Here is a 24,839-nt window from a genome sequence, read left to right on the forward strand (position 1 = left end):
GCGAGCTTAGTTTTTCTGATGATATTTTTGAAGAAACACTTATTACGCTGAGTCCAACTTGGTCCTCGTTAACTGTGCGTCATAAATTAAAATATGACGGAGTTTCAACGCTTAAAATATAATTATTACAATTTCTGATAATTTTAGACTCGATCATATTGCATATTGTTTTCTTTAATAATGCACTCTACTGATCTCGTTATGATTTGTCAAGACATATAAAACATAATTTGATACTCAACCAAAGAGTTTCATAGAGGTTCCAAGTTACTCACCTTTCCTCAGATAACTGTGGATGGGGGTGGTTAATACAACGCAGGTAAGAGTTACTACTTACGGTTTATGAACTTCCGTTCTATACATGTATAGTCTCGTGGGCATCGGTAATAGAGAGGCTCCCCAGAAAAGTGACAATGCGTATGACGGTTTCTTCCGAAATTGCGTTATAAAACTGTGAGGTCTTCATAAACTCTTTTCACCCAGATCCATGTGACGACTTATATCCGACCGATAGTTTATAGGGGACATCACTGCGTGGGAGAAGGCGTAAATAATTCAAACTTATAGTTTATGTTAACCTATGACGTCGTTTACGCTAGAATGCGTTCCTACTTTCGTTTTAGAAACGAACTTCAGTGAAATTCGTCGCCGTAAAAACTAATTTAGAATATAATCACTATTGAGCAAGACATCATTCTCCAAGAACGTGAGTGATGTTTCAGTTTTACATCTTATCAAATGTATACCCTTAAAATAGTTATATTTATACATAATGACTGTATAATAGTTTTTTTTTTTTTATGAATTCTACTTTCGTTTTTAAATTTCAGAAAATTATCAGATTACGATATCTGTATGTAAACTGATGACAGCGCATTTATGTTATCAGTATGCGCTTGTATCGTTTTCCAAAAATGCAATCATTTCTTTATGATTGTGTAACGCAATAGACGAGTAGTCGCCCACACTGCAATCTATTTAGGAGTGATGTGAATTATATTCTTATTTTAGAAATAATTATTAACAGAATAGTTCAATAACATGAAAATTAACTGGATTTTAAACAGGTATGATATCCAAATTATTTTGACTTATATACGTACCAGTCTTTGTCGTAAACGATAGGGCGAAATCAGGAGCTAATAAATAGCTTTTTTAATGGCAGAAATTGACGGAACCTAGTCTAAAATAATAGATGTGTTAAACCGGATTCTTCAAACCCCTAACGTCTAATGCACCAGTCATTTGTAACCACGGCCCCCCAGGTCCTGGGAAAAGCGGGGACTTTGACAAGCCCGGGCAAAATCTCCACCCTGCTGGGACGATCTGCTGGTAAAACCCCCACCAAATGACCCCGCACCCAAGAGACCCTAGATAATGCCAAATTCCTGCTATATTTTGGCGTGAAGACAAAACCTGGAAGGTAAAACACGGCCCATTTCCCCGGCTATCCCCGGTATACCCCCGGACCTTGGGGGCGGTGGTTACAACTGACTGGTGCATAAACGGGTTTGTGCAAAAAATGTGGGGTTTTGAAAGATATTGAAATTGTATTTAGAGAAGTATTTTATGTTTGAAATAGATAATAAAGGCTTATATTCAGAATTTACTATGTAAGTGCAAAGATATTTTGCACAAAACAAGCTTTACAGCTGCACTCTCACAGATTAAACGTTTTGACATTTTTTTATTTTTTGTCTTCGAATGAGCCATTTTTTGTGAAAACCATGGAAACTAGTTATGTAACACTGCTGACAAAAATTAGATCGGAGATTTTTGTTTATTTCAGTTAAAAAATTGATGTTTTTTGCATTTTTCTTAAACCGTTAGTAACAGTTTAAGCCATAAAACATTAATTTTCTAATGGAAAAATGAAAATCTAGGATCTGATTTTTTGTAAGAAATCTTATAACATTGGTTTGCAGATATTTAGGCAAAAATTTGCTTTTTCCAAGACCAAAAATAAAAGTTGTAAAAATGGTAAAACTGTGAGAGTGCAGCTTTAAATGCATTAAAACATGGCCCTCTTGGTTAAGGGGTCATTGGGTCAAAGGTCCAGGTCATAGTGACCTTGAAGGCAAAAAGCTAGTCTGTCTGATTAACAGTCTCGACAATTCCTGCACTCTTGGCTCTCAAACTTGACATTGAGGTATGGGTTGACCAGTAGCAGGGGGTCCAATGTGTTTTGTGTTTGCCAGATTTTAAGTGAGGGAATTGTGTGAAGGGTTTACCCTCCCCCTCCCCCCACACACCAACCCCAGCAGTTGTCTGACAATGGTTCTTTTGGCAACACGCTATATAACAAAGACTACCACTGTTTTAAAACATATTTTCGTGGTAAAATAGTATCAGACTGATAATGTTTGCATTCATTTTTTTCTGTATTGCAAGATGTTTGTGCTGCATCAAGAGTTCTTACATTGATAAAGAGTAATAATTTAATGAGCAAATAAATGAATTGAAATGAGTATACATATGTAATTGGTAATTACTGCATAACACGGTGCTTATTGGCTCATAGGTTGCATTTTGTTATAAATAATAACCGGGTAGGCATATTTATATTGCGAGAAAAGTGATAACACTTACTTACCAGGTGAAAATATTCTCCCAAAACACCAAAATATCTTCAAACACCACCATTTTATTCCGCTTCACACAATTCCTTCACTTAAAATTCAGAAAACACAAAATGCGTTGGACCCCCTGAGTAGATGACCCTGGATTTTGAGTTCATAGAGTCAAAGGTCAAGGTCACAACTCAAATAGGTCATTAAAATTTACGTCATATTTACTTATTCCCTGATACATGTTTATCGGCATATATCAGTCATCATCTGAACATGATTAAAAACTGTACCTACTATTCTCACACTTTGAATGATCATAATCTTAAGACTGCCTCAAAGGCATCAAATGTCAATGATAAATCAGCTGTCATTTCAGTCTATGCACAGTCATAGAAACTAAAATCTAAAATCATAAGCAAGTTAGGCTAGTAAATCCTAAAAATTTTCTAGCTCTAATGAAAATTCACTAGCCCGAATATTTTTCTGATGCAGATGTCTTAAATCACTGATAATCATGCGTTGTAAACTCACTTTTAACATGGACAAATAATAAAACACAATATTAATTTTGGTTTTAACAATTAATTAATCTCTGGAATACAAAAATATCAGCCTATTAATGGCTCCCTCCTACCCCGTTTTTCCTCATATTTCTCTTTTGGAGCCTGTCTTCCAGCCACCTCCATTTTTTCCTGGCTGAGGGCCTTCCTCAAATTTGACTAGGCCACCATTATTCTTGCGTATGTTTTTTAATTTGAATATATAGTATGATTTCGGGAACCAAATTAATTTGCATTGTAGTTCTCCGACTTGAACTTTATTGCTGCTTTTACTTGCAATAATTTTCATGATTTTTCTTTTATAAAATGTGAATTCCGGGCTATATATATTTATGTCTGTTATACATGTGTATGTATTGATTTTGAATAAGAGTGTGAGAAATGGTCTTAATGGCAGTTAATTGATGAAAAAGAGTATACCATGTTTTTTTGGAAAGTGCAGCCGAACATGCATTTCCTTTATAACTAAACAAACAATATTTTGTACTTTGAAATATAACAACTGGAATTTAGCAGTGTTGATGTGACTTATTAATAGATTATTCTTGATTCTTCTGGTAAGATTAAAGTGCCTTTCTTTTTTATGCCAAAAATATTTAGATCAATGAATTTGTATTTATGGAATTTTGTTTTAAAGATAAATTAATTTTAATTTTGTTGGGTGATTGCTTATTATGAAATATTTTAAGCACTGTCCAGAATTAAGTAAGTGCAAAAATACCATATTTTGGGAAGGGTTCCAGATTTTGCTGATAAGAAAAAATTGTGATAGGGTGATTGTCTGTTTTCTGTTGTTCCCCGATTGTCAAGTCTGTCAATAAGTCTGTCATCAACATTTTCCTTAAAACATTTCCTCCTAAACTGCTCAGACAATTTGAACCAAACTTCAAAGGAATGTTCTTTGGGTGGTCCTTCTTGATTTCTTCAATAAAAGTGGTTTAATGCAGAACTCTGTTTGCCATGCCAACCGAAAGGAAAATCTTTGAAACTCTTCTGTCCAGAAACCGCTGGCCCCATTTCCAAATAATTTCACAGAAATGTACCTAAGGTTACCCTATATCTAATTCCTTCACCCAATATTGTTTCGTTAAAAGATATGGGCACCAGTGGTCAGGCTACTTTTAACCATATATCTGTATGGAAAACTTTGAAAATTTTCACCTTAGAATGCGCTGGCCTGATTTTCAAACGAATCACAGAAATGTTGATTCACAATTAACATGGCCGCCAGGGGTGTAGCTACTAAACTCATAATTTGAAAAGAATAAAAATATATAGATAAATGTTTTTAATTTTTTTTTATAATTACATATATTTTTTTCTTAGCAGGATTTTTCGTAAAAAAATTATACATCATAGAATTGCAAAACCAGGGATGGCGGGCAGGCAATTAAAGAGGCAGGAGAGCTTTAACAATTCTGCGTTAAAGTTTTTATTCCCGTTCATAGAGTCAACAGTTTTTATCAACATGTTATGAAAGTTTTTAAGAATACTTTTCGGCGTGTTGTCTTAATCATTTGTGAAAATGGGTCACCTCAGGTAAAAAAACTAGGTTACTAGGTCAAATGTTAGGACATACTCTCTGATGTCATAATTTCATTTTTTAGCTCACCTAAGCACAAAGTGCTCAAGGTGAACTATTGTGATCGGTCTATGTCTGGCGTCTGTCGTCCGTCGTCTGTCGTCCATCATCTGTCGTTCGGCGTCATCAACTGGTTATAATCATCATCTTCTGCTAAACCGCTTGGACAATTTTAATGAAACTTCATAGGAGTGATCCTTGGTTGGTGTTTTTCCAAAATTGTTCAAAGAAATGAATTCCATGCAGAACTCTTGTTGCCATGGCAACCTAAAGGAAAAATTACAAAAGTTTTTTTGGGAAAAACTATGAGGCCTAGTGCTTAACTATTTGGTGTGTAACATTGTCTATTGGTTATCTACCTGTTTATTCAAAGTATGCCCCTGTAGAAAAATTGGCCTGACCCGGTGGGTAACAAGTTCATTACAAATACATTTTGTTAAAATCTGATAGTTATGTAAAGTTTACTCTTGAAGCAAGGGCAGCAAGTCTTGCTATATGGTCTCCCTTTTTGTTGGAGATTCCACTACTTTCTATTTTTAGTAACAAGGGAATAGATTTTAAATTTTATTAAGTCTTCAACATAGTCACTTCTGACGTAATTATTGTTCTTTTTTTGGTTCATAGATTCAAATAATTATTATACACTTTATTCTTTAGAAGAAACTTCAGTTTTACTTAATGATAAATTAAATAATCAGACTTTTCCATTGAACTTCATATAGATTACTGTAAACTTCATGTAGATTATTCTAAGCTACAATCTTTTTTTCTGTGTGGATAGTGAATAAGCCTTATATATAAAGAAAAAATTGATCTTTAACATTTGAAGGAAGGTGATGTTGTCCTAGATTGAAAAAGTGATAATATTAGTTGAAGGTGTTGAATGTGATCTGATATTTGATTTTTAGAGCTTAAGGCAGTTTATTGATTTTATTGGATGGTGTTTGTTGTTTGTGTAGCTTTACTAAAAGTTCTTTCAGTGTGCAAGCAATTTAACATAGTTTTGTCAGTGTGCAGGCAATTGAACGAAGTCCTGTCAGTGTGCAGGAAACAGTGACATGTCCTGTCAGTGTGCAGGAAACTGTGACAAGTCCTGTCAGTGTGCAGGAAACTGTGACAAGTCCTGTCAGTGTGCAGGAAACTGTGACAAGTCCTGTCAGTGTGCAGGAAACTGTGACAAGTCCTGTCAGTGTGCAGGCAACAGTGACAAGTCCTGTGAGTGATTATCTAGGGAACATGTTTGACCAGTATGTTTTTCAATTTTCTTTGAGAACAAATATCAAGCTATATTGATTACAAAGGTTAAACTCTTTTACTCAGGTGAGTGATTTAGGACCATCATGGCCCTCTTGTTTTATGTAACATTAAGTATAAATATGGTTGTTCTTGGTTAAATATCTAGGTCACTAGCTTAATTCTTAGACTTTCAGAATTGCATCATCAATAAATGTCTGCCGCATTGGCATCATGTTATGAAGCTCCAATTCAAAAATTGTAAGAGTTTTGCCCTTTGTACTTTTTAAACCAATACACATTTTTCATTTTTTAATAATTTTATAAATTGGAAAGTATGATAGTTGGAGGCATCCAGGGTGCTGTTTAATCAGTAACTTAAAAAACTTAAGAAACCTTTGTCCAATCAGCTGAGCAATATAGAGTCATCTGTGCCCTCTTGTTAAAGCTTTTTACTAGCTTGACAATTGAAAGAGTTAGAAGACCTATACTATACTACTCACCCTTGTGTCAGCATGAGCTTAATGCTTGGCCTAAGGTTTTGCATATAAGCCCAGGTCAATATCTCTTGAAATTCTTGTATTGAATTGACATTTTAGGCAAATGATCCCAACCATCCAACCTACTTAATCAATCAAATAAGATAACTCTATCATGCATATAATACAACTTATGGCCATTTATTATTCAACATAAAACTTCTGGTTAAGGTGGTGCCTGTAAACACAGACATATCATCAACTCCTTGATATGTTGCATTGTAACTTTTTTATATAATAATTATCTTGCTTGTACTGCAAATTATGTTCCTTTATTATTTGATTTAGATTTTCTGGTTAAAAGCAGTGAATAGTTTCTGTGACAGCTCTTGTTTATACCAATATTTAGCACAGACAAAATTACAGTCTTAGTTATTTCCAATTAAGTGATCAATTAGGATTGTCCGTTTTGATTTGATTATCAATTATGAAAATTGTCCCCTTATCCAATACTTATGTCCTGTCACTGTCTTTTTATGTAGGTCATTGAGTATGTGAGTTATCAGAGCCATTGAGCTCCCTTGGTCTTGCATGTCCTGAAATTCAAGATGTAGAATTAGTTGATTTACCTTCTTGAAGCATTTCATGAGACCCCTCATATATTAATGCGACAAAAGTCGAAGATACTAATGGTCTACTGAAATTGTTTATTTTAAGCACTACTGGCCGTGCGTCAATAAACGTTTGTTTGTAAGCATTATTAAGTCTCCAGTTTTGATTGTATCTGAATCAAACTTTCACAGTAGTTTGACATAATAAGAGTTCTATTCCTTTTATAAACCAGCTAGATCTGCCCATGCATGACTGGATGATTGCACTTGAAATTGTCAAAATTGCTATCATACAGCTTGTGAACTTAGTGTTTGCCCAACATTGTCAGCCAATCAGGGGCACTAGATTTAAAATGTTCAGTTTCTTATTTGTGAAGAATTGTTACTTATTGCTGAAGACAACTCTTGATGAATAAGTAAATTGCTATAACTGCTCGTGTGCATATAGTCACGCCTAATGTTTGTATATGGCTTGATTTAAATGACGTCACACTATATTGCAGTGATTGACATATCTTTTTGACAGATGAACGGATTCATTTTAAAGCTGATGCAATTTTGGAGGGGCTAATACTAAGTCGGTTAGAATTTATTAAGTAATTTCTTCGTGAATAAGAAACAACGGTCGCTTCGCTTCGCTACGCTTCGCTACGCTCCGCTTCCTTAGGTTACCTATTTACAAAGAAATTACTAAATAAACACTAACCTATACATATAGAGCCTCTATTATTGGATCTTCCAAAACTTGCTAGTATTATATATTAATGAGACCTGGGTTTCTTTTGAAAACAAGCCAGATCTGGCTGTGCATGACTGGATAATTGCCCTTGAAGTTGTCAAAATTGCTACAGTTGAGCTTGTGAACACAATAGAGCCCCCATTTATTACTGGATGTTTGCTAAACTTATACAGTAGTTAGATATTGACTTCATCATGGTTCCTTTTGAAAATAATTGTGAACATAATAGAGTCTCAAGTTTTTATTACTTACATGGAATGTTCCAAGTTAACAGTATGTCGCTTGTAACGTACCTGATCTGGGTAGAAAATTTCCAAACAAGCAATACCAGCAAAGCATAGACCCTCGTGGGCCTTTTGTTATAGGAATCTACCATTTAAAAATAGCATTGTTGTTAATACACTCTATTTATCATCTTTTAACATAAAAAAATAATATTTTTTTGTATTTGTAAAAAATGCAGATTAAATCACAACAATGAACGTCCCATTTTTCAATAGAATTAATGGAGAATATGTTCCTCAACTTACATTTAGACACTTTTGAGAAAGAAATCACATGAAAGGTGCTCATTAAAACAAGCAAGACAATATATATTGAAATTCAAAAATAAGGTCTGCATGACCACAATTATACTCCAGTTTTTAGCTCACCAGAGCACGATGTGCTCAAGATGAGCTATTGTGATCGGTCTTTGTCCTGCGTCCGTCCATCCGCCAGTCCGTGCGTTAATAATTGCTTTAAAACATCTCCTCTGAAACTATCTGGCCAAATTCAATGAAACTTCCTTGGGTGTCCCTCTACAAAAATACAACAAGGGGTCACGATTGACAACAACAACAAAAACAACAAAATTGCTGACTTCCTGTTTCGCTTTAAAAAACATCTCCTCTGAAAATACCAGTACAAATTCAATGAAACTTTACAGTTAGCTTCCTTGGGTGGTCCTCTACAAAAATATAAGGGGTCACGATTGATCAACTACAACAACAACAGCAGCAACAAAATGGCTGATTTCCTGTTTTGCTTTCAAAAACATCTCCTCCAAAACTACCAGTACAAATTCAATGAAACTTTACAGTTAGCTTCCTTGGGTGGTCCTCTACAAAAATATAAGGGGTCACGATTGATCAACTACAACAACAACAGCAACAACAAAATGGCTGATTTCCTGTTTTGCTTTCAAAAACATCTCCTCTAAAGCTACTAGTCCAAATTCAATGAAACTTTACAGGAAGCTTCCTTGGATAACCTTGTACAAAAATACAACAAAGGGTCGCGATTAATCAACAACAACAACAACAACAATCTGGTGTTAAAATCTTGACAGTTGTGTAAAGTTTACTCTTGAAGCAAGGGCAGCAAATGTTGCTCTATGGTCAAATCTTGCTCCTTTCTGTTGAACAGTGCATTGTCTATTTTTACTTTTCCTATTTTAGTAACAAGGAATTATATGTCTGTTCCGTCCGTCCGTCCGGGCTGTAACTTTCCCTTGTATGGACAGATTTTAAAATAACTTGCCACATGTGTTCCACATACCAAGACAACGTGTCGCATGCAAGACTCGTGTCCCTACCTCTAAGGTCAAGGTCACACTTAGGTGTTTATTCACAATGGAATGCTGCGTATATGGACATAGAGTATAGGTTGTCATGTCCGGTCATAACTTTCTCTTGTACAGACATATTTTAAAATAACTTGCCACATGTGTTCCACATACCATGATGACGTGTCACGTGCAAGACCCGTGTCTCTACCTCTAAGGTCATACTTTTGTGTTATTTACAATGGAATGCTGTATATATAAGGACATAGAGTATAGGTTGTGGTGTCCGGGCTGTAACTTTCTCTTGTATGGATAGATTTTAAAATGACTTGCCACATGTGTTTGAAATACCAAGATGACGTGTCGCGTGCAAGACCCGTTTCCCTACCTCTTAGGTCAAGGTTACACTTAGGTGTTTATTCACAATCGAATGCTGCATATAAGGACATAGAGTATAGGTTGTCATGTCTGGGCTGTAACTTTTTCTTGTATTGACAGATTTTAAAATAACTTGCCACATGTGTTCGACATACCAATACGACATGTCGTGTACAAGACCCATGTCCCTACCTCTAAGGTGAAATATACACTTTGTGGTTATTCACAATGGAATGCTGAATATAAGGACATAAGAGTGTAGGTTGTCAAATATGGGTGGTATTTTTTATGTTTAGAGGCAATTTAAAATAACTTGCCATATGTATTTGACACGTAAAGGCAAGATCAACTAGGTCAATGTCACATTCGGGGGCATTCGTCACATACTGTGACAGCTCTTGTTTTTCATAGGTTTATATGTTAGGAAATATAATATCTCTTTATTTTCTAGAAGAATTTCATATTTACTCAGTGTTGAATTAAATGATCAGACTTTTCCATGTAGACCATTGTAATTGTACAATCTTATCTTTTACATGGTTAGTGAATACACCTGATACAAACAAGACTGTTACTCACACACATAGATGGGAAGTCATGCTGTGTTGGATTAAGATTGAGACAATGTTACTGTAGGTTCTTCATAAGTATTTTTATCAAATCCCCATAATTTATAGTAGTTATATATTATATTGGATGGTGCGATTTCCGTCGTTCCTGTGTCTTACACAATTGCTTGTGGAAATCAAATTATGCCTCTGGGGTCAAAACTCGCTATGCCTTGAGGTTTTCTGTGGACTTATCGAAAATCTTCTTGTCTGACACTGCTAGGCCGAGACCTTAAATAATTTGTTATGAGCATCATATAGTGGTCCTCTACCAAGATTGTGCAAATTACGCCCCTTGGTTCAAATTTGGTTCCACCCTTTTTGACCTACTGTCTTCTTTTTAAAACTAAAGCGAAGAAATTTTGACCATGTTTACAATTCTGTAAACAAATAACAATGGGCATTTTTGTTGGTAATGAACTGGTTTTGGTTTTATTTCGGTTTCACAAACTGTGTATTTGTTGTTACCGTGTCCAAATAACCGAAACCAGTTATATCGTGTTTTTTTTAAGAAAAACCAAAACCAGTTTTTGAAACCATCGAAACCCCTACTGGTGGGGGTTTCATCGGGTTCATCGGTTCCTTCCATCCCAAAACTAGTTTACTTTGAAAACTATATGGCGGTAATTGATCAACCATGTTTGTTGAAACTCAAATGTTTTGAGCTCACCTGTCACATAGTGACAAGGTGAGCTTTTGTGATCACAATTTGTCCGGCGTCCGTCTGTCGTCCGTCCGTCCGTCCGTAAACTTTTACTTTAAACGACATCTCCTCATAAACCGCTTAGCCAATTTCATCCAAACTTCACAGGAATGTTCCTTGGGTGGTCCCCTTTGAAAATTGTTCAAAGAATTGAAATCCAAGCAGAACTCTGGTTGCCATGGCAATGGAAAGGAAAAACTTTAAAAATCTTCTTCTCCCAAACCACAAGGCTTAGGCCGTTGATATATGGTAGGTAGGATCACCAAATGGTCCTCTACCAAGATTGTTCAAATTATGGCCCTTGGGTCAAAATTGGCCCCGCCCCTGGGGGTCATGGGTTTTCTCAAAAAAAAAACTTAAAAAATCTTCTATTCTGAATTTACTTGGCCTAGAGCTTAGATATTTGTCATGATTCATCGTCTAGTGGACCTCTACAAAGTTTGTTCAAATTATGGCCCTGGGGTCAAAATTGGCCCCGCCCCGGGGGGTCATGGGTATGCTCTATATGTTTATAGTTAAAACTTCAAAAATCTTCTCCTCTGAACTTACTTGGACTAGAGCTTAGATATTTGGCATGATTCATCGTCTAGTGGACCTTTACAAAGATTGTTCAAATTATGGCCTTGGGGTCAAAATTGGCCCCGCCCCCTTGGGGGGTCATGGGTTTTCTCTATATGTTTGTAGTGAAAACTTCAAAAATCTTCTCCTTTGAACTTACTTGGACTAGAGCTTAGATATTTGGCATGATTCATCGTCTAGTGGACCTCTACAAAGATTGTTCAAATTATGGCCTTGGGGTCAAAATTGGCCCCGCCCCCCTGGGGGTCATGGGTATACTTGATATGTTTATAGTTAAAACTTCAAAAATCTTCTCCTCTTAACTTACTTGGACTAGAGCTTAGATATTTGGCATGATTCATCGTGTAGTGGACCTCTACAAAGATTGTTCAAATTATGGCCTTGGGGTGAAAATTGGCCACGCCCCGGGGGGTTAGGGTATTCTCTATATGTTTATAGTGAAAACTTCAAAAATCTTCTCCTTTGAACTTACGTGGACTAGAGCTTAGATATTTGGCATGATTCATCGTCAAGTGGACCTCTACAAAGATTGTTCAAATTATGGCCTTGGGGTCAAAATTGGCCCCGCCCCGGGGGGTCATGGGTATACTTGATATGTTTATAGTTAAAACTTCAGAAATCTTCTCCTCTTAACTTACTTGGACTAGAGCTTTGATATTTGGCATGATTCATCGTCTAGTGGACCTCTACAAAGATTGTTCAAATTTTGGCCCTGGGGTCAAAATTGGCCCCGCCCCTGGGTGGTCATGGGTTTTCTCTATATGTTTATATTAAAAAAAATCAAAAGTCTCCTCTGAACTTACGTTGCTTAGAGCTTAGATATTTGGCTTGATTCATGGTCTAGTGGACCTCTACAAATATTGTTCAAATTATGGCCTTGGGGTCAAAATTGGCCCCGGGGGGTTAGGGTATTCTCTATATGTTTATAGTTAAAACTTCAAAAATCTTCTCCTCTGAACTTACTTGGACTAGAGCTTAGATATTTGGCATGATTTATCGTCTAGTGGACCTCTACAAAGTTTGTTCAAATTATGGCCCTGGGGTCAAAATTGGCCCGCCCCGGGGGGTCATGGGTATGCTCTATATGTTTATAGTTAAAACTTCAAAAATCTTCTCCTCTGAACTTACTTGGACTAGAGCTTAGATATTTGGCATGATTCATCGTCTAGTGGACCTTTACAAAGATTGTTCAAATTATGGCTTTGGGGTCAAAATTGGCCCCGCCCCCTTGGGGGGTCATGGGTTTTCTCTATATGTTTGTAGTGAAAACTTCAAAAATCTTCTCCTTTTTACTTACTTGGACTAGAGCTTAGATATTTGGCATGATTCATCGTCTAGTAGACCTCTACAAAGATTGTTCAAATTATGGCCCTGGGGTCAAAATTAGCCATCCCCGGGGGGTCATGGGTATGCTCTATATGTTTATAGTTAAAACTTCAAAAATCTTCTCCTCTGAACTTACTTGGACTAGAGCTTAGATATTTGGCCTGATTCATCGTCTAGTTGACCTCTACAAAGTTTGTTCAAATTATGGCCCTGGGGTCAAAATTGGCCCGCCCCGGGGGGTCATGGGTATTCTCTATATGTTTATAGTTAAAACTTCAAAAATCTTCTCCTCTGAACTTACTTGGACTAGAGCTTAGATATTTGGCATGATTCATCGTCTAGTGGACCTTTACAAAGATTGTTCAAATTATGACCTTGGGGTCAAAATTGGCCCCGCCCCCTTGGGGGGTCATTGGTTTTCTCTATATGTTTGTAGTGAAAAGTTCAAAAATCTTCTCCTTTTTACTTACTTGGACTAGAGCTTAGATATTTGGCATGATTCATCGTCTAGTGGACCTCTACAAAGATTGTTCAAATTATGGCCTTGGGGTCAAAATTGGCCCCGCCCCGGTGGGTCATGGGTTTTCTCAAAAAAACTTCAAAAATATTCTCCTCTGAACTTACTTGGCCTAGAGCTTAGATATTTGTCATGATTCATCGTCTAGTGGACCTCTACAAAGTCTGTTCAAATTATGGCCCTGTGGTCAAAATTGGCCCGCCCCGGGGGTCATGGGTATGCTCTATATGTTTATAGTTAAAACTTCAAAAATCTTCTCCTCTGAACTTACTTGGCCTAGAGCTTAGATATTTGGCATGATTCATCGTCTAGTGGACCTCTACAGAGTTTGTTCAAATTATGGCCCTGGGGTCAAAATTGGCCCGCCCCGGGGGGTCATGGGTATGCTCTATATGTTTATAGTTAAAACTTCAAAAATCTTCTCCTCTGAACTTACTTGGACTAGAGCTTAGATATTTGGCATGATTCATCGTCTAGTGGACCTCTACAAAGATTGTTCAAATTATGGCCTTGGGGTCAAAATTGGCCCCGCCCCCTTGGGGGGTCATGGGTTTTCTCTATATGTTTGTAGTGAAAACTTCAAAAATCATCTCCTTTGAACTTACTTGGACTAGAGCTTAGATATTTGGCGTGATTCATCGTCTAGTGGACCTCTACAAAGATTGTTCAAATTATGGCCTTGGGGTCAAAATTGGCCCCGCCCCGGGTGTCATGGGTATACTTGATATGTTTATAGTTAAAACTTCAAAAATCTTCTCTTAACTTACTTGGACTAGAGCTTAGATATTTGGCATGATTCATCGTCTAGTTGACCTCTACAAAGTTTGTTCAAATTATGGCCCTGGGGTCAAAATTGGCCCGCCCCGGGGGGTCATGGGTATTCTCTATATGTTTATAGTTAAAACTTCAAAAATCTTCTCCTCTGAACTTACTTGGACTAGAGCTTAGATATTTGGCATGATTCATCGTCTAGTGGACCTTTACAAAGATTGTTCAAATTATGACCTTGGGGTCAAAATTGGCCCCGCCCCCTTGGGGGGTCATTGGTTTTCTCTATATGTTTGTAGTGAAAAGTTCAAAAATCTTCTCCTTTTTACTTACTTGGACTAGAGCTTAGATATTTGGCATGATTCATCGTCTAGTGGACCTCTACAAAGATTGTTCAAATTATGGCCTTGGGGTCAAAATTGGCCCCGCCCCGGTGGGTCATGGGTTTTCTCAAAAAAACTTCAAAAATATTCTCCTCTGAACTTACTTGGCCTAGAGCTTAGATATTTGTCATGATTCATCGTCTAGTGGACCTCTACAAAGTCTGTTCAAATTATGGCCCTGTGGTCAAAATTGGCCCGCCCCGGGGGTCATGGGTATGCTCTATATGTTTATAGTTAAAACTTCAAAAATCTTCTCCTCTGAACTTACTTGGCCTAGAGCTTAGATATTTGGCATGATTCATCGTCTAGTGGACCTCTACAGAGTTTGTTCAAATTATGGCCCTGGGGTCAAAATTGGCCCGCCCCGGGGGGTCATGGGTATGCTCTATATGTTTATAGTTAAAACTTCAAAAATCTTCTCCTCTGAACTTACTTGGACTAGAGCTTAGATATTTGGCATGATTCATCGTCTAGTGGACCTCTACAAAGATTGTTCAAATTATGGCCTTGGGGTCAAAATTGGCCCCGCCCCCTTGGGGGGTCATGGGTTTTCTCTATATGTTTGTAGTGAAAACTTCAAAAATCATCTCCTTTGAACTTACTTGGACTAGAGCTTAGATATTTGGCGTGATTCATCGTCTAGTGGACCTCTACAAAGATTGTTCAAATTATGGCCTTGGGGTCAAAATTGGCCCCGCCCCGGGTGTCATGGGTATACTTGATATGTTTATAGTTAAAACTTCAAAAATCTTCTCTTAACTTACTTGGACTAGAGCTTAGATATTTGGCATGATTCATCGTCTAGTGGACCTCTACAAAGATTGTTCAAATTATGGCCTTGGGGTCAAAATTGGCCACGCCCCGCGGGGGTTAGGGTATTCTCTATATGTTTATAGTTAAAACTTCAAAAATCTTCTCCTCTGAACTTACTTGGCCTAGAGCTTAGATATTTGGCATGATTTATCGTCTAGTGGACCTCTACAAAGTTTGTTCAAATTATGGCCCTGGGGTCAAAATTGGCCCCGCCCCGGGGGGTCATGGGTATGCTCTATATGTTTATAGTTAAAACTTCAAAAATCTTCTCCTCTGAACTTACTTGGACTAGAGCTTAGATATTTGGCATGATTCATCGTCTAGTGGACCTTTACAAAGATTGTTCAAATTATGGCCTTGGGGTCAAAATTGGCCCCGCCCCCTTGGGGGGTCATGGGTTTTCTCTATATGTTTGTAGTGAAAACTTCAAAAATCTTCCCCTTTTTACTTACTTGGACTAGAGCTTAGATATTTGGCATGATTCATCGTCTAGTGGACCTCTACAAAGATTGTTCAAATTATGGCCCTTGGGTCAAAATTGGCCCCGCCCCGGGGGGTCATGGGTTTTCTCAAAAAAACTTCAAAAATCTTCTCCTCTGAACTTACTTGGACTAGAGCTTAGATATTTGGCATGATTCATCGTCTAGTGGACCTCTACAAAGATTGTTCAAATTATGGCCTTGGGGTCAAAATTGGCCACGCCCCGCGGGGGTTAGGGTATTCTCTATATGTTTATAGTTAAAACTTCAAAAATCTTCTCCTCTGAACTTACTTGGCCTAGAGCTTAGATATTTGGCATGATTTATCGTCTAGTGGACCTCTACAAAGTTTGTTCAAATTATGGCCCTGGGGTCAAAATTGGCCCGCCCCGGGGGGTCATGGGTATTCTCTTTATGTTTATAGTTAAAACTTCAAAAATCTTCTTCTCTGAACTTACTTGGACTAGAGCTTAGATATTTGGCATGATTCATCGTCTAGTGGACCTTTACAAAGATTGTTCAAATTATGGCCTTGGGGTCAAAATTGGCCCCGCCCCCTTGGGGGGTCATGGGTTTTCTCTATATGTTTGTTGTGAAAACTTCAAAAATCTTCCCCTTTTTACTTACTTGGACTAGAGCTTAGATATTTGGCATGATTCATCGTCTAGTGGACCTCTACAAAGATTGTTCAAATTATGGCCCTTGGGTCAAAATTGGCCCCGCCCCGGGGGGTCATGGGTTTTCTCAAAAAAACTTCAAAAATCTTCTCCTCTGAACTTACTTGGCCTAGAGCTTAGATATTTGTCATGATTCATCGTCTAGTGGACCTCTACAAAGTTTGTTCAAATTATGGCCCTGGGGTCAAAATTGGCCCGCCCCGGGGGGTCATGGGTATGCTCTATATGTTTATAGTTAAAACTTCAAAAATCTTCTCCTCTGAACTTACTTGGACTAGAGCTTAGATATTTGGCCTGATTCATCGTCTAGTGGACCTCTACAAAGTTTGTTCAAATTATGGCCCTGGGGTCAAAATTGGCCCGCCCCGGGGGGTCATGGGTATTCTCTATATGTTTATAGTTAAAACTTCAAAAATCTTCTCCTCTGAACTTACTTGGACTAGAGCTTAGATATTTGGCATGATTCATCGTCTAGTGGACCTTTACAAAGATTGTTCAAATTATGACCTTGGGGTCAAAATTGGCCCCGCCCCCTTGGGGGGTCATGGGTTTTCTCTATATGTTTGTAGTGAAAACTTCAAAAATCTTCTCCTTTTTACTTACTTGGACTAGAGCTTAGATATTTGGCATGATTCATCGTCTAGTGGACCTCTACAAAGATTGTTCAAATTATGGCCTTGGGGTCAAAATTGGCCCCGCCCCGGGGGTCATGGGTTTTCTCAAAAAAACTTCAAAAACTTCTCCTCTGAACTTACTTGGCCTAGAGCTTAGATATTTGTCATGATTCATCGTCTAGTGGACCTCTACAAAGTTTGTTCAAATTATGGCCCTGGGGTCAAAATTGGCCCGCCCCGGGGGTCATGGGTATGCTCTATATGTTTATAGTTAAAACTTCAAAAATCTTCTCCTCTGAACTTACTTGGCCTAGAGCTTAGATATTTGGCATGATTCATTGTCTAGTGGACCTCTACAAAGATTGTTCAAATTATGGCCTTGGGGTCAAAATTGGCCCGCCCCGGGGGGTCATGGGTATGCTCTATATGTTTATAGTTAGGCCAAAAAAAAAATAGGTTCGTTTCCGGTCTCCTTCCCAAAAAAAAGAGGGTAGGTAGGTAAGCATTTTTTTTTTTTTTTTTTTTTTTTTTTGGGGGGGGGGGGGGGGGGAAGTGATCTAGAATAGAAGGCGGCTGACTTTTATTAAAAAACAACCATATTAACTGCGTATGAGACAATTTTAAAAGGTACTAAAGCATAAAATGTAAATACAAGTCCATTCATTTATTAAGAACTGTATAATGTGTATTAATTATAATGTATAGATATACATTTTCTAGAATATAAATGCATGTATTGTTGAACATGTTTGTCTGTATGATAGATGTCGAAAAAGAGTGCCTCAGATTTGTCAATTTTTCATATTTACCAATTTCACATTTGTGCTATAATGCTATTCTTATATTTGATAGAATATTAAAATTCCAAACATTGTCAGAAGCTGTTTTTGTCACTTCAATGATCTCCGAAGTACACCTGACCCGTGTTCACAAAGCGTTTCCATTCTCAACTGAATTAAGAGTATGAAACTTAATTTCTTATTTAAATCTCAAAAATATGTTTAGTACTAAATTTAAGACACTAACTATTTGAAAGTGATAATTAGGTACTGGTTATCTGACTTATTTGGAGTTTAAACCTGAGGTTTGGTAACACTGATATCAAAATTTCATACTCAAACTCAATTGAGATCCATAAATGTTTTGTGAACAGTTATTCCAAAATTCTGTACTAGGGTCCCAACTGTCATACTACCTTTATAAAAGCAACATTAAAAACTTGTTTATTTTTAATTCCTTTTAAGTGGAACTCCTTTAAAAATTGTACCAAGGAAATTTAATACAATTTGGGAATTATTTTAAATTTTATATTAAATAAAAGTCCTTCTACAAGTGTTTTCAGGCCGAATAATTTCCTACCGAAGCTCATTCCAACGAAGTACCAGAACAAACTTATTTTCACAAGCTTTGCAGAATTAACATTAATAGCAGAATATGACAGTGACAAAAAGACAAATACAAGTTTAGTTGATAAGACACAGTAATTCATTGCAGGTGATATCTTAAAAACATGGCCATTATTTTGAAATTTGAACGAAAAATATATGGTTTGCCAAAATACAAACACTATACCTTCAACATCAAAGTTTGTTGCACCCGACATTTCCGTAGAGCATTTTATCGTCACGCTCGATTTACCAACGTTCGTATCATGGTAGATATGCCAAACATCTTCAATATTTTTATTGTTTGGCAGGCTTACTAAAATATTTTTATCGGTTTTATTGTGGGAGCAACGTTTCAATTTCAGTCCCAACACTGACGAACTCCACATGGGTGCCGCCATTTTAATAGACTGCTTATCAAATTACCGAATTCGAAATGAGACCAAAGATAAGAAAATTAACGGAAAGAAAGTACCGAAAAGTACTAAATATGCGCGCAGTTAACTTTTACACCAATAAAAAGTATAGGGTCGGCGCGGAAATAAGAGGGTCGGTCGGGCGACCGGAAACAGACCTATTTTTTTTTTGGCCTTAAAACTTCAAAAATCTTCTCCTTTGAACTTACTTGGACTAGAGCTTAGATATTTGGCATGATTCATCGTCTAGTGGACCTTTACAAAGATTGTTCAAATTATGGCCTTGGGGTCAAAATTGGCCCCGCCCCCTTGGGGGGTCATGGGTTTTCTCTATATGTTTGTAGTGAAAACTTCAAAAATCTTCTCCTTTGAACTTACTTGGACTAGAGCTTAGATATTTGGCATGATTCATCGTCTAGTGGACCTCTACAAAGATTGTTCAAATTATGGCCTTGGGGTCAAAATTGGCCCCGCCCCGGGGGTCATGGGTATACTTGATATGTTTATAGTTAAAACTTCAAAAATCTTCTCTTAACTTACTTGGACTAGAGCTTAGATATTTGGCATGATTCATCGTCTAGTGGACCTCTACAAAGATTGTTCAAATTATGGCCTTGGGGTCAAAATTGGCCACGCCCCGGGGGGGTTAGGGTATTCTCTATATGTTTATAGTGAAAACTTCAAAAATCTTCTCCTTTGAACTTACTTGGACTAGAGCTTAGATATTTGGCATGATTCATCGTCTAGTGGACCTCTACAAAGATTGTTCAAATTATGGCCCTGGGGTCAAAATTGGCCCCGCCCCTGGGTGGTCATGGGTTTTCTCTATATGTTTATATTAAAAAAAATCAAAAGTCTCCTCTGAACTTAGGTTGCTTAGAGCTTAGATATTTGGCTTGATTCATCGTCTAGTGGACCTCTACAAAGATTGTTCAAATTATGGCCTTGGGGTCAAAATTGGCCCCGCCCCGGGGATTTAGGGTATTCTCTATATGTTTATAGTTAAAACTTCAAAAATCTTCTCCTCTGAACTTACTTGGACTAGAGCTTAGATATTTGGCATGATTCATCGTCTAGTGGACCTCTACAAAGTTTGTTCAAATTATGGCCCTGGGGTCAAAATTGGCCACACCCCGGGGCTGATGGGTTTTTATGCCCCCACAAAGTGGCGGCATATAGGGTTGCCCTTGTCCGTACGTACGTCTGTCCGTACGTACGTACGTACGTACGTCCCGAAGATTGTTTCCGATCTAATTCTTGAAAACCGTTTGTCCAATCCTCACCAAACTTTAAACACATGTTTGTGATTATAATATCTTGATCAAGTTCGATAGTCATGGAAATCGCTTTAGTCATTTAGGAGTTACGGCCCTTTTTTGCCAAAAATACTTCAAAAATATATGTTTCCAATCTAATTCTTGAAAAGTATGTGTCCAATCCTCACCAAACTTTACATACATGATTGTGACCATAATATCTTGATCAAGTTCGATAGCCATGGAAATCGCTTTTGTCATTTAGGAGTTACGGCCCTTTATTTGCAAAAAAAGACTTGAAAAATATGTCCCGAAGATTGTTTCCGATCTAATTCTTGAAAACTGTTTGTCCAATCCTCACCAAACTTTAAACACATGTTTGTGACCATAATATCTTGATCAAGTTCGATAGTCATGGAAATCGCTTTAGTCATTTAGGAGTTACGGCCCTTTTTTGCCAAAAATACTTCAAAAATCATTATGGCTTATTTTCTGTGACAAAAAACCGAAGTGGGGGCATCCGTGTCCTATGGACACATTTCTAGTCTCTATATGTGTTATAGTGAAAACTTATAAAATCTTCTCCGAACTCACAAAGACAAGTAACGTCTTAATTTAAACTGGATAACATATTTAGTACACATACCAATTTTCAATATGGGCCACATACAACAATTAATAACAAATATACATATATAGATACACACGTAAAATCAAGTAGTGACAAGAGCTTAGATATTTGGCATGATATATCATCTAGTTGACTTGTACCAATATTGTTCAATCTTTGGCCCTGGGGTCAAAAAATGGCCCCACCCGGGCGGTCATGGGTTTCCTTATATATGTATATGATGAAAACTTATAAAATCTTCTTCTCCGAAACCAAAAGGCGAAGGCCTTAGATATTTGGTATGAAGCATTGTTTATCGGACCACTATTAAGATTGTTCAAACTTTAGCCCTGGGGTCAAAATTGGCCAAGCCCCGTGTTCATAGGCTTAGGTTTTCAATATTTTTATATAGTCTTATATAATAAAACTTTAAAAATCCTCTTCTCCAAAATATAAGACCTAGAGCTTTCATATTTGGTATATAGTGTTACCTAGTGGACCTACACCAAAGGTATTCAAAGTATTGTCCTGGGGTCAAATTGGCCTTGCTCAGGGGTCATTTGTTTTTACATTGTCTTGTCACTTAAACGTCTTTTCCTCTGAAAGTAAAGGTCAGAATGACTCCATACTTGATATGTAGCATCCTTACATGGTCCTCTCTCAACTTTGTTCAAATGGTTTTGTTTGGCCCCTTTTAGGGGTCACCAGAGCAAAAAATAGAAAAACCTTTAAACAACTTGATCTTATTAACTGCTTGATGGATCTTCAAGTCTGAAGCATCCTAGCATGGGCCTCTGTCAGGTCTTTTCAAATAATTTTGTTTGGCCCCTTTAAAGGGCCACCAGAGCTAAAATTAGTAAAAAAAAACTTAACATTTTCTTCGCATGAACCCCTTGATAGATCTTCAGCAAATTTGGTTTGAAGTGTCCTTGCATGGACCTCTCTTAAATTTGTTCACATAATTTTGTTTGGCCCGGTTGCCATGGCAACCTAAAGGAAAATGTCAACAATTGGTTATAATCATCTTCTTCTCCTAAACCGCTTTGACAATTTTGATGAAACTTCATAGGAATGATCCTTGGTTGGTGCTTTTTCAAAATTGTTCAAAGAATTTAATTCCATATAGAACTCTGGTTGACATGGCAACCTAAAGGAAAAGTGTCAACAATTGGTTACAATCATCTTCTCCTAAACCGCTTGGACAATTTTGATGAAACTTCATAGGAATGATCCTTGGTTGGTGCTTTTTCAAAATTGTTCAAAAAAATTAATTCCATGCAGAACTCTGGTTGCCATGGCAACCTGAAGGAAAATATAGGCTGTCGTGTCCGCGCTGTGACTTTCTCTTATATGCACAGATTTTAAAATGACTTGCCATATGTTTTCGACATACCAAGACAACGTGTCGTGTGCAAGACCCATGTCCCTACCTCTAAGGTGAAAGATACACTTAGTGTTTATTCACAATGGAATGCTGAATATGAGGACATAAAGAGTGTTGGCTGTCATTTAGTATGATTGTTTTTTTTTCTATGCTCAGAGGCAATTTAATATAACTTGCAACATGTATTTGACACATAAAGGCAAGATCAAGTTTGGTATCAACAAAATGCCAAATGTTGTGGTTAAATAACCTTGACTGTGACTGCCTACTTTCTTATCTATGAAGCTACAGCAATGAAATTTGGATCATGTGTAGAGTTTTGAAGACAAATATCAATATTGTCGTCGGATTACCTTGACTGTGACTTTTTGACCTACTTCCTTTTTTTTAAGGTGCAGCAACAACATTTTGACCATATGTACAGTTTTGAAAAGAAATATCAATGCTGTGGATTAACTTTATTGTACCTTTTTGACATCTTATTTTTGAAGCTACAGTTTTGAAATTTGGATCATATGTACAGCTTTGAGAACAAATATCAAGCTATATGGATTACAAAGGTTACACTCTTTTACTCGGGTGAGCGATTTAAGGCCATCATGGCCCTCTTACTCATATGTGTCTTGATTCGAAAAAAAAATGTTGCAATTTTTATTGGATAAGAATGAACGTATTTATTTCTTGAGTTTGGGTTCAGTATTTACATATATATGTATTTGAAAATGATTGCATTGAACTAAAGGTGAGTGTAGAAGCTTTGTTTGGCTGAAACTGGGTGGGGGGGGGGTCATGCAGACAGTTAGGAGAGGCGGGCAGATGTTGTTTACATTTCTGTATTTTTTGGACAATAATGAATATGGTCACCTCTGGTAGAAAACTAGGTTAAAAGGTCAAATCTTAGAAAAATTATTTCCCCGAAACTTGGTCAGAATTCTTGATTGCATGTTGTCCCGTTTTAAAATTATTTTACAACGTTTTGCTAGATTGTCTCTCTCCTAATTCAGGATGTAACAGTGCTTGTACATGATGAAGAAGTGTTCCAACCCGGTGTGTGGGTTGGAGGGGGAGTGGAAGTTGTGTCAAGAATGTGGAGACAAAATGATTGATCCTCCTACGAAACCTATCTTGTCATCAATCGTCATCATTTGTGATGGAGAGGATGAAAGCGGCTCTCCTTGTGGGGAGGAACTGAAATCAACACAGAAGTTCTGCAGCAGTTGTGGAAAACAGGTTGATATCAAGTTGTTTGAAGTCCAAACACCTGATATAGAGAGATGTGGGGGCTGTGGAGCTGTGTGTACACCAGGCAAAAAATTCTGCCCTGAGTGTGGATTCAAGGTCAAACCAATGGCAAAGCAAGGTATGAATTAACTTTTTGCAGCTTCTTGAGTAGAATTTAAATAGTTGCTACAATATGACCAATTTGAAGCTAATCAGTCAATATGTCTTCTCATGAAAATGTGATATTTGATTAAAATAAAATATTGTTTTCAGCTACTGATACTCCACCATCTCTAGAAAATCAGGCAAGTGTTGTTGACAAGTCTGACCCTGTCTCTATGGCAACAACTGGTGCTGGGGAAAGTCAAAAATATGTTCAACATGATCAAATAGCCTCTAATCAATCACCACCTTCCAACCCACAACAGGCAGAAGGATCAGATTTATATGTTGAAGTTCAAGAGTCAGCTACTGGGGTTGAACATTTAGATGTCAAAGATCCAGATCCAAAAGACACATTACAAGATAATACTAGGTCAAGAGAGAAGCAGCAAGAGCCAGATACAGATAAACCAAGTGCAGCAGATGTTCAACAAGGTGAAGCGTCACGTCCCGAACCAATGGAGGAACATTCCAAACCCAGTAAACTAACAGAGGAAGAAGACACAAAGACTAATAAACCAGAAGCTAAAGAAAGTCAGAGTCGAGAACAGGTTAATTTGGTCGGTTCAGAAACAACTCACAATATTGAACATGATGCAATGGACACATCTGATCTTCCAAGGAACAATAAATTATGTGTTGTCAACATGGATGATGGAAACGATGAAAGAAAACAGGAAACACTAATGCAAGTTGATCCTTGTAGAAATATAGATGACGCAAATGCAACAGCTAACATAAATAATAATAACTATGTGTCATCAGATGTTTCCCAAGGGGGAGATTCGGTACAACACTCACTTATTTTCGAAGAAAATGGTTCAGCTGAAGTTGGGCATGAAAAAGCAGGAAATGCTACAACTGAAAGTCAGTTGGAAAAGTCTATAAAGGATATAAACATTACTAATGATGAAACAACGAACAAGGCTTCAAATGGTGAAACATTAAAAAACGATTTATCAGATAAGGATGGAAATGGCTCTGAAGATGACTCTGCTGATTCAGACAGTAGTGAATCAGAGGTTAATGATGATGACAAAGAAGAGACGAAATATGGTGGAAAGAGATCTAAAAGAACCATAAGGGAGGGACTAAAGCAAAAAAGGCTAAAAAGAGGGAAAGGAAGAAAGAAAAACAGAGAGAAAAGCAACAGAGTTTGCATTCTGATCCCAAGGAAGAAGATGATAAATCTGAAAGCATAACAAAGTCAAGGACAATTGAAGAGAAACAGAAGTCAGGA

General features: G+C 37.3%; 1 protein-coding gene across 2 annotated transcripts; it reads left to right on the forward strand.

Annotated features, from left to right (window-relative positions):
- The first annotated feature begins 595 nt into the window (after positions 1–595).
- Positions 596–24,801, forward strand: LOC128237327 (transcription initiation factor TFIID subunit 11-like). Of its 2 annotated transcripts, none has more exons than XM_052952746.1 (3): positions 596–706; positions 23,221–23,576; positions 23,711–24,801. In XM_052952746.1, the coding sequence occupies exons 2-3, from the start codon at positions 23,240–23,242 to the stop codon at positions 24,799–24,801; spliced, it is 1,428 nt and encodes a 475-aa protein (XP_052808706.1). In that variant the 5' UTR covers positions 596–706; positions 23,221–23,239. The 2 variants fall into 2 exon arrangements, with proteins under 2 accessions (XP_052808706.1, XP_052808705.1); XM_052952745.1 differs by lacking the exon at positions 596–706 and adding an exon at positions 929–1,067.
- Positions 24,802–24,839: the final 38 nt, after the last annotated feature.

The sequence above is a fragment of the Mya arenaria genome, chromosome 6 (assembly GCF_026914265.1).
Source record: "Mya arenaria isolate MELC-2E11 chromosome 6, ASM2691426v1".
Taxonomy (NCBI): Eukaryota; Metazoa; Mollusca; class Bivalvia; order Myida; family Myidae; genus Mya; species Mya arenaria.

What these genes read in the sequence shown, in the direction of transcription:
- LOC128237327 (XM_052952746.1), top strand. Translation starts at nt 23,240, where the DNA reads ATGATGAAGAAGTGTTCCAACCCGGTGTGTGGGTTGGAGGGGGAGTGG. An exon ending in CAAACCAATGGCAAAGCAAG is followed by an intron (nt 23,577 to 23,710) that starts GTATGAATTAAC and finishes TATTGTTTTCAG; the next exon opens with CTACTGATACTCCACCATCT.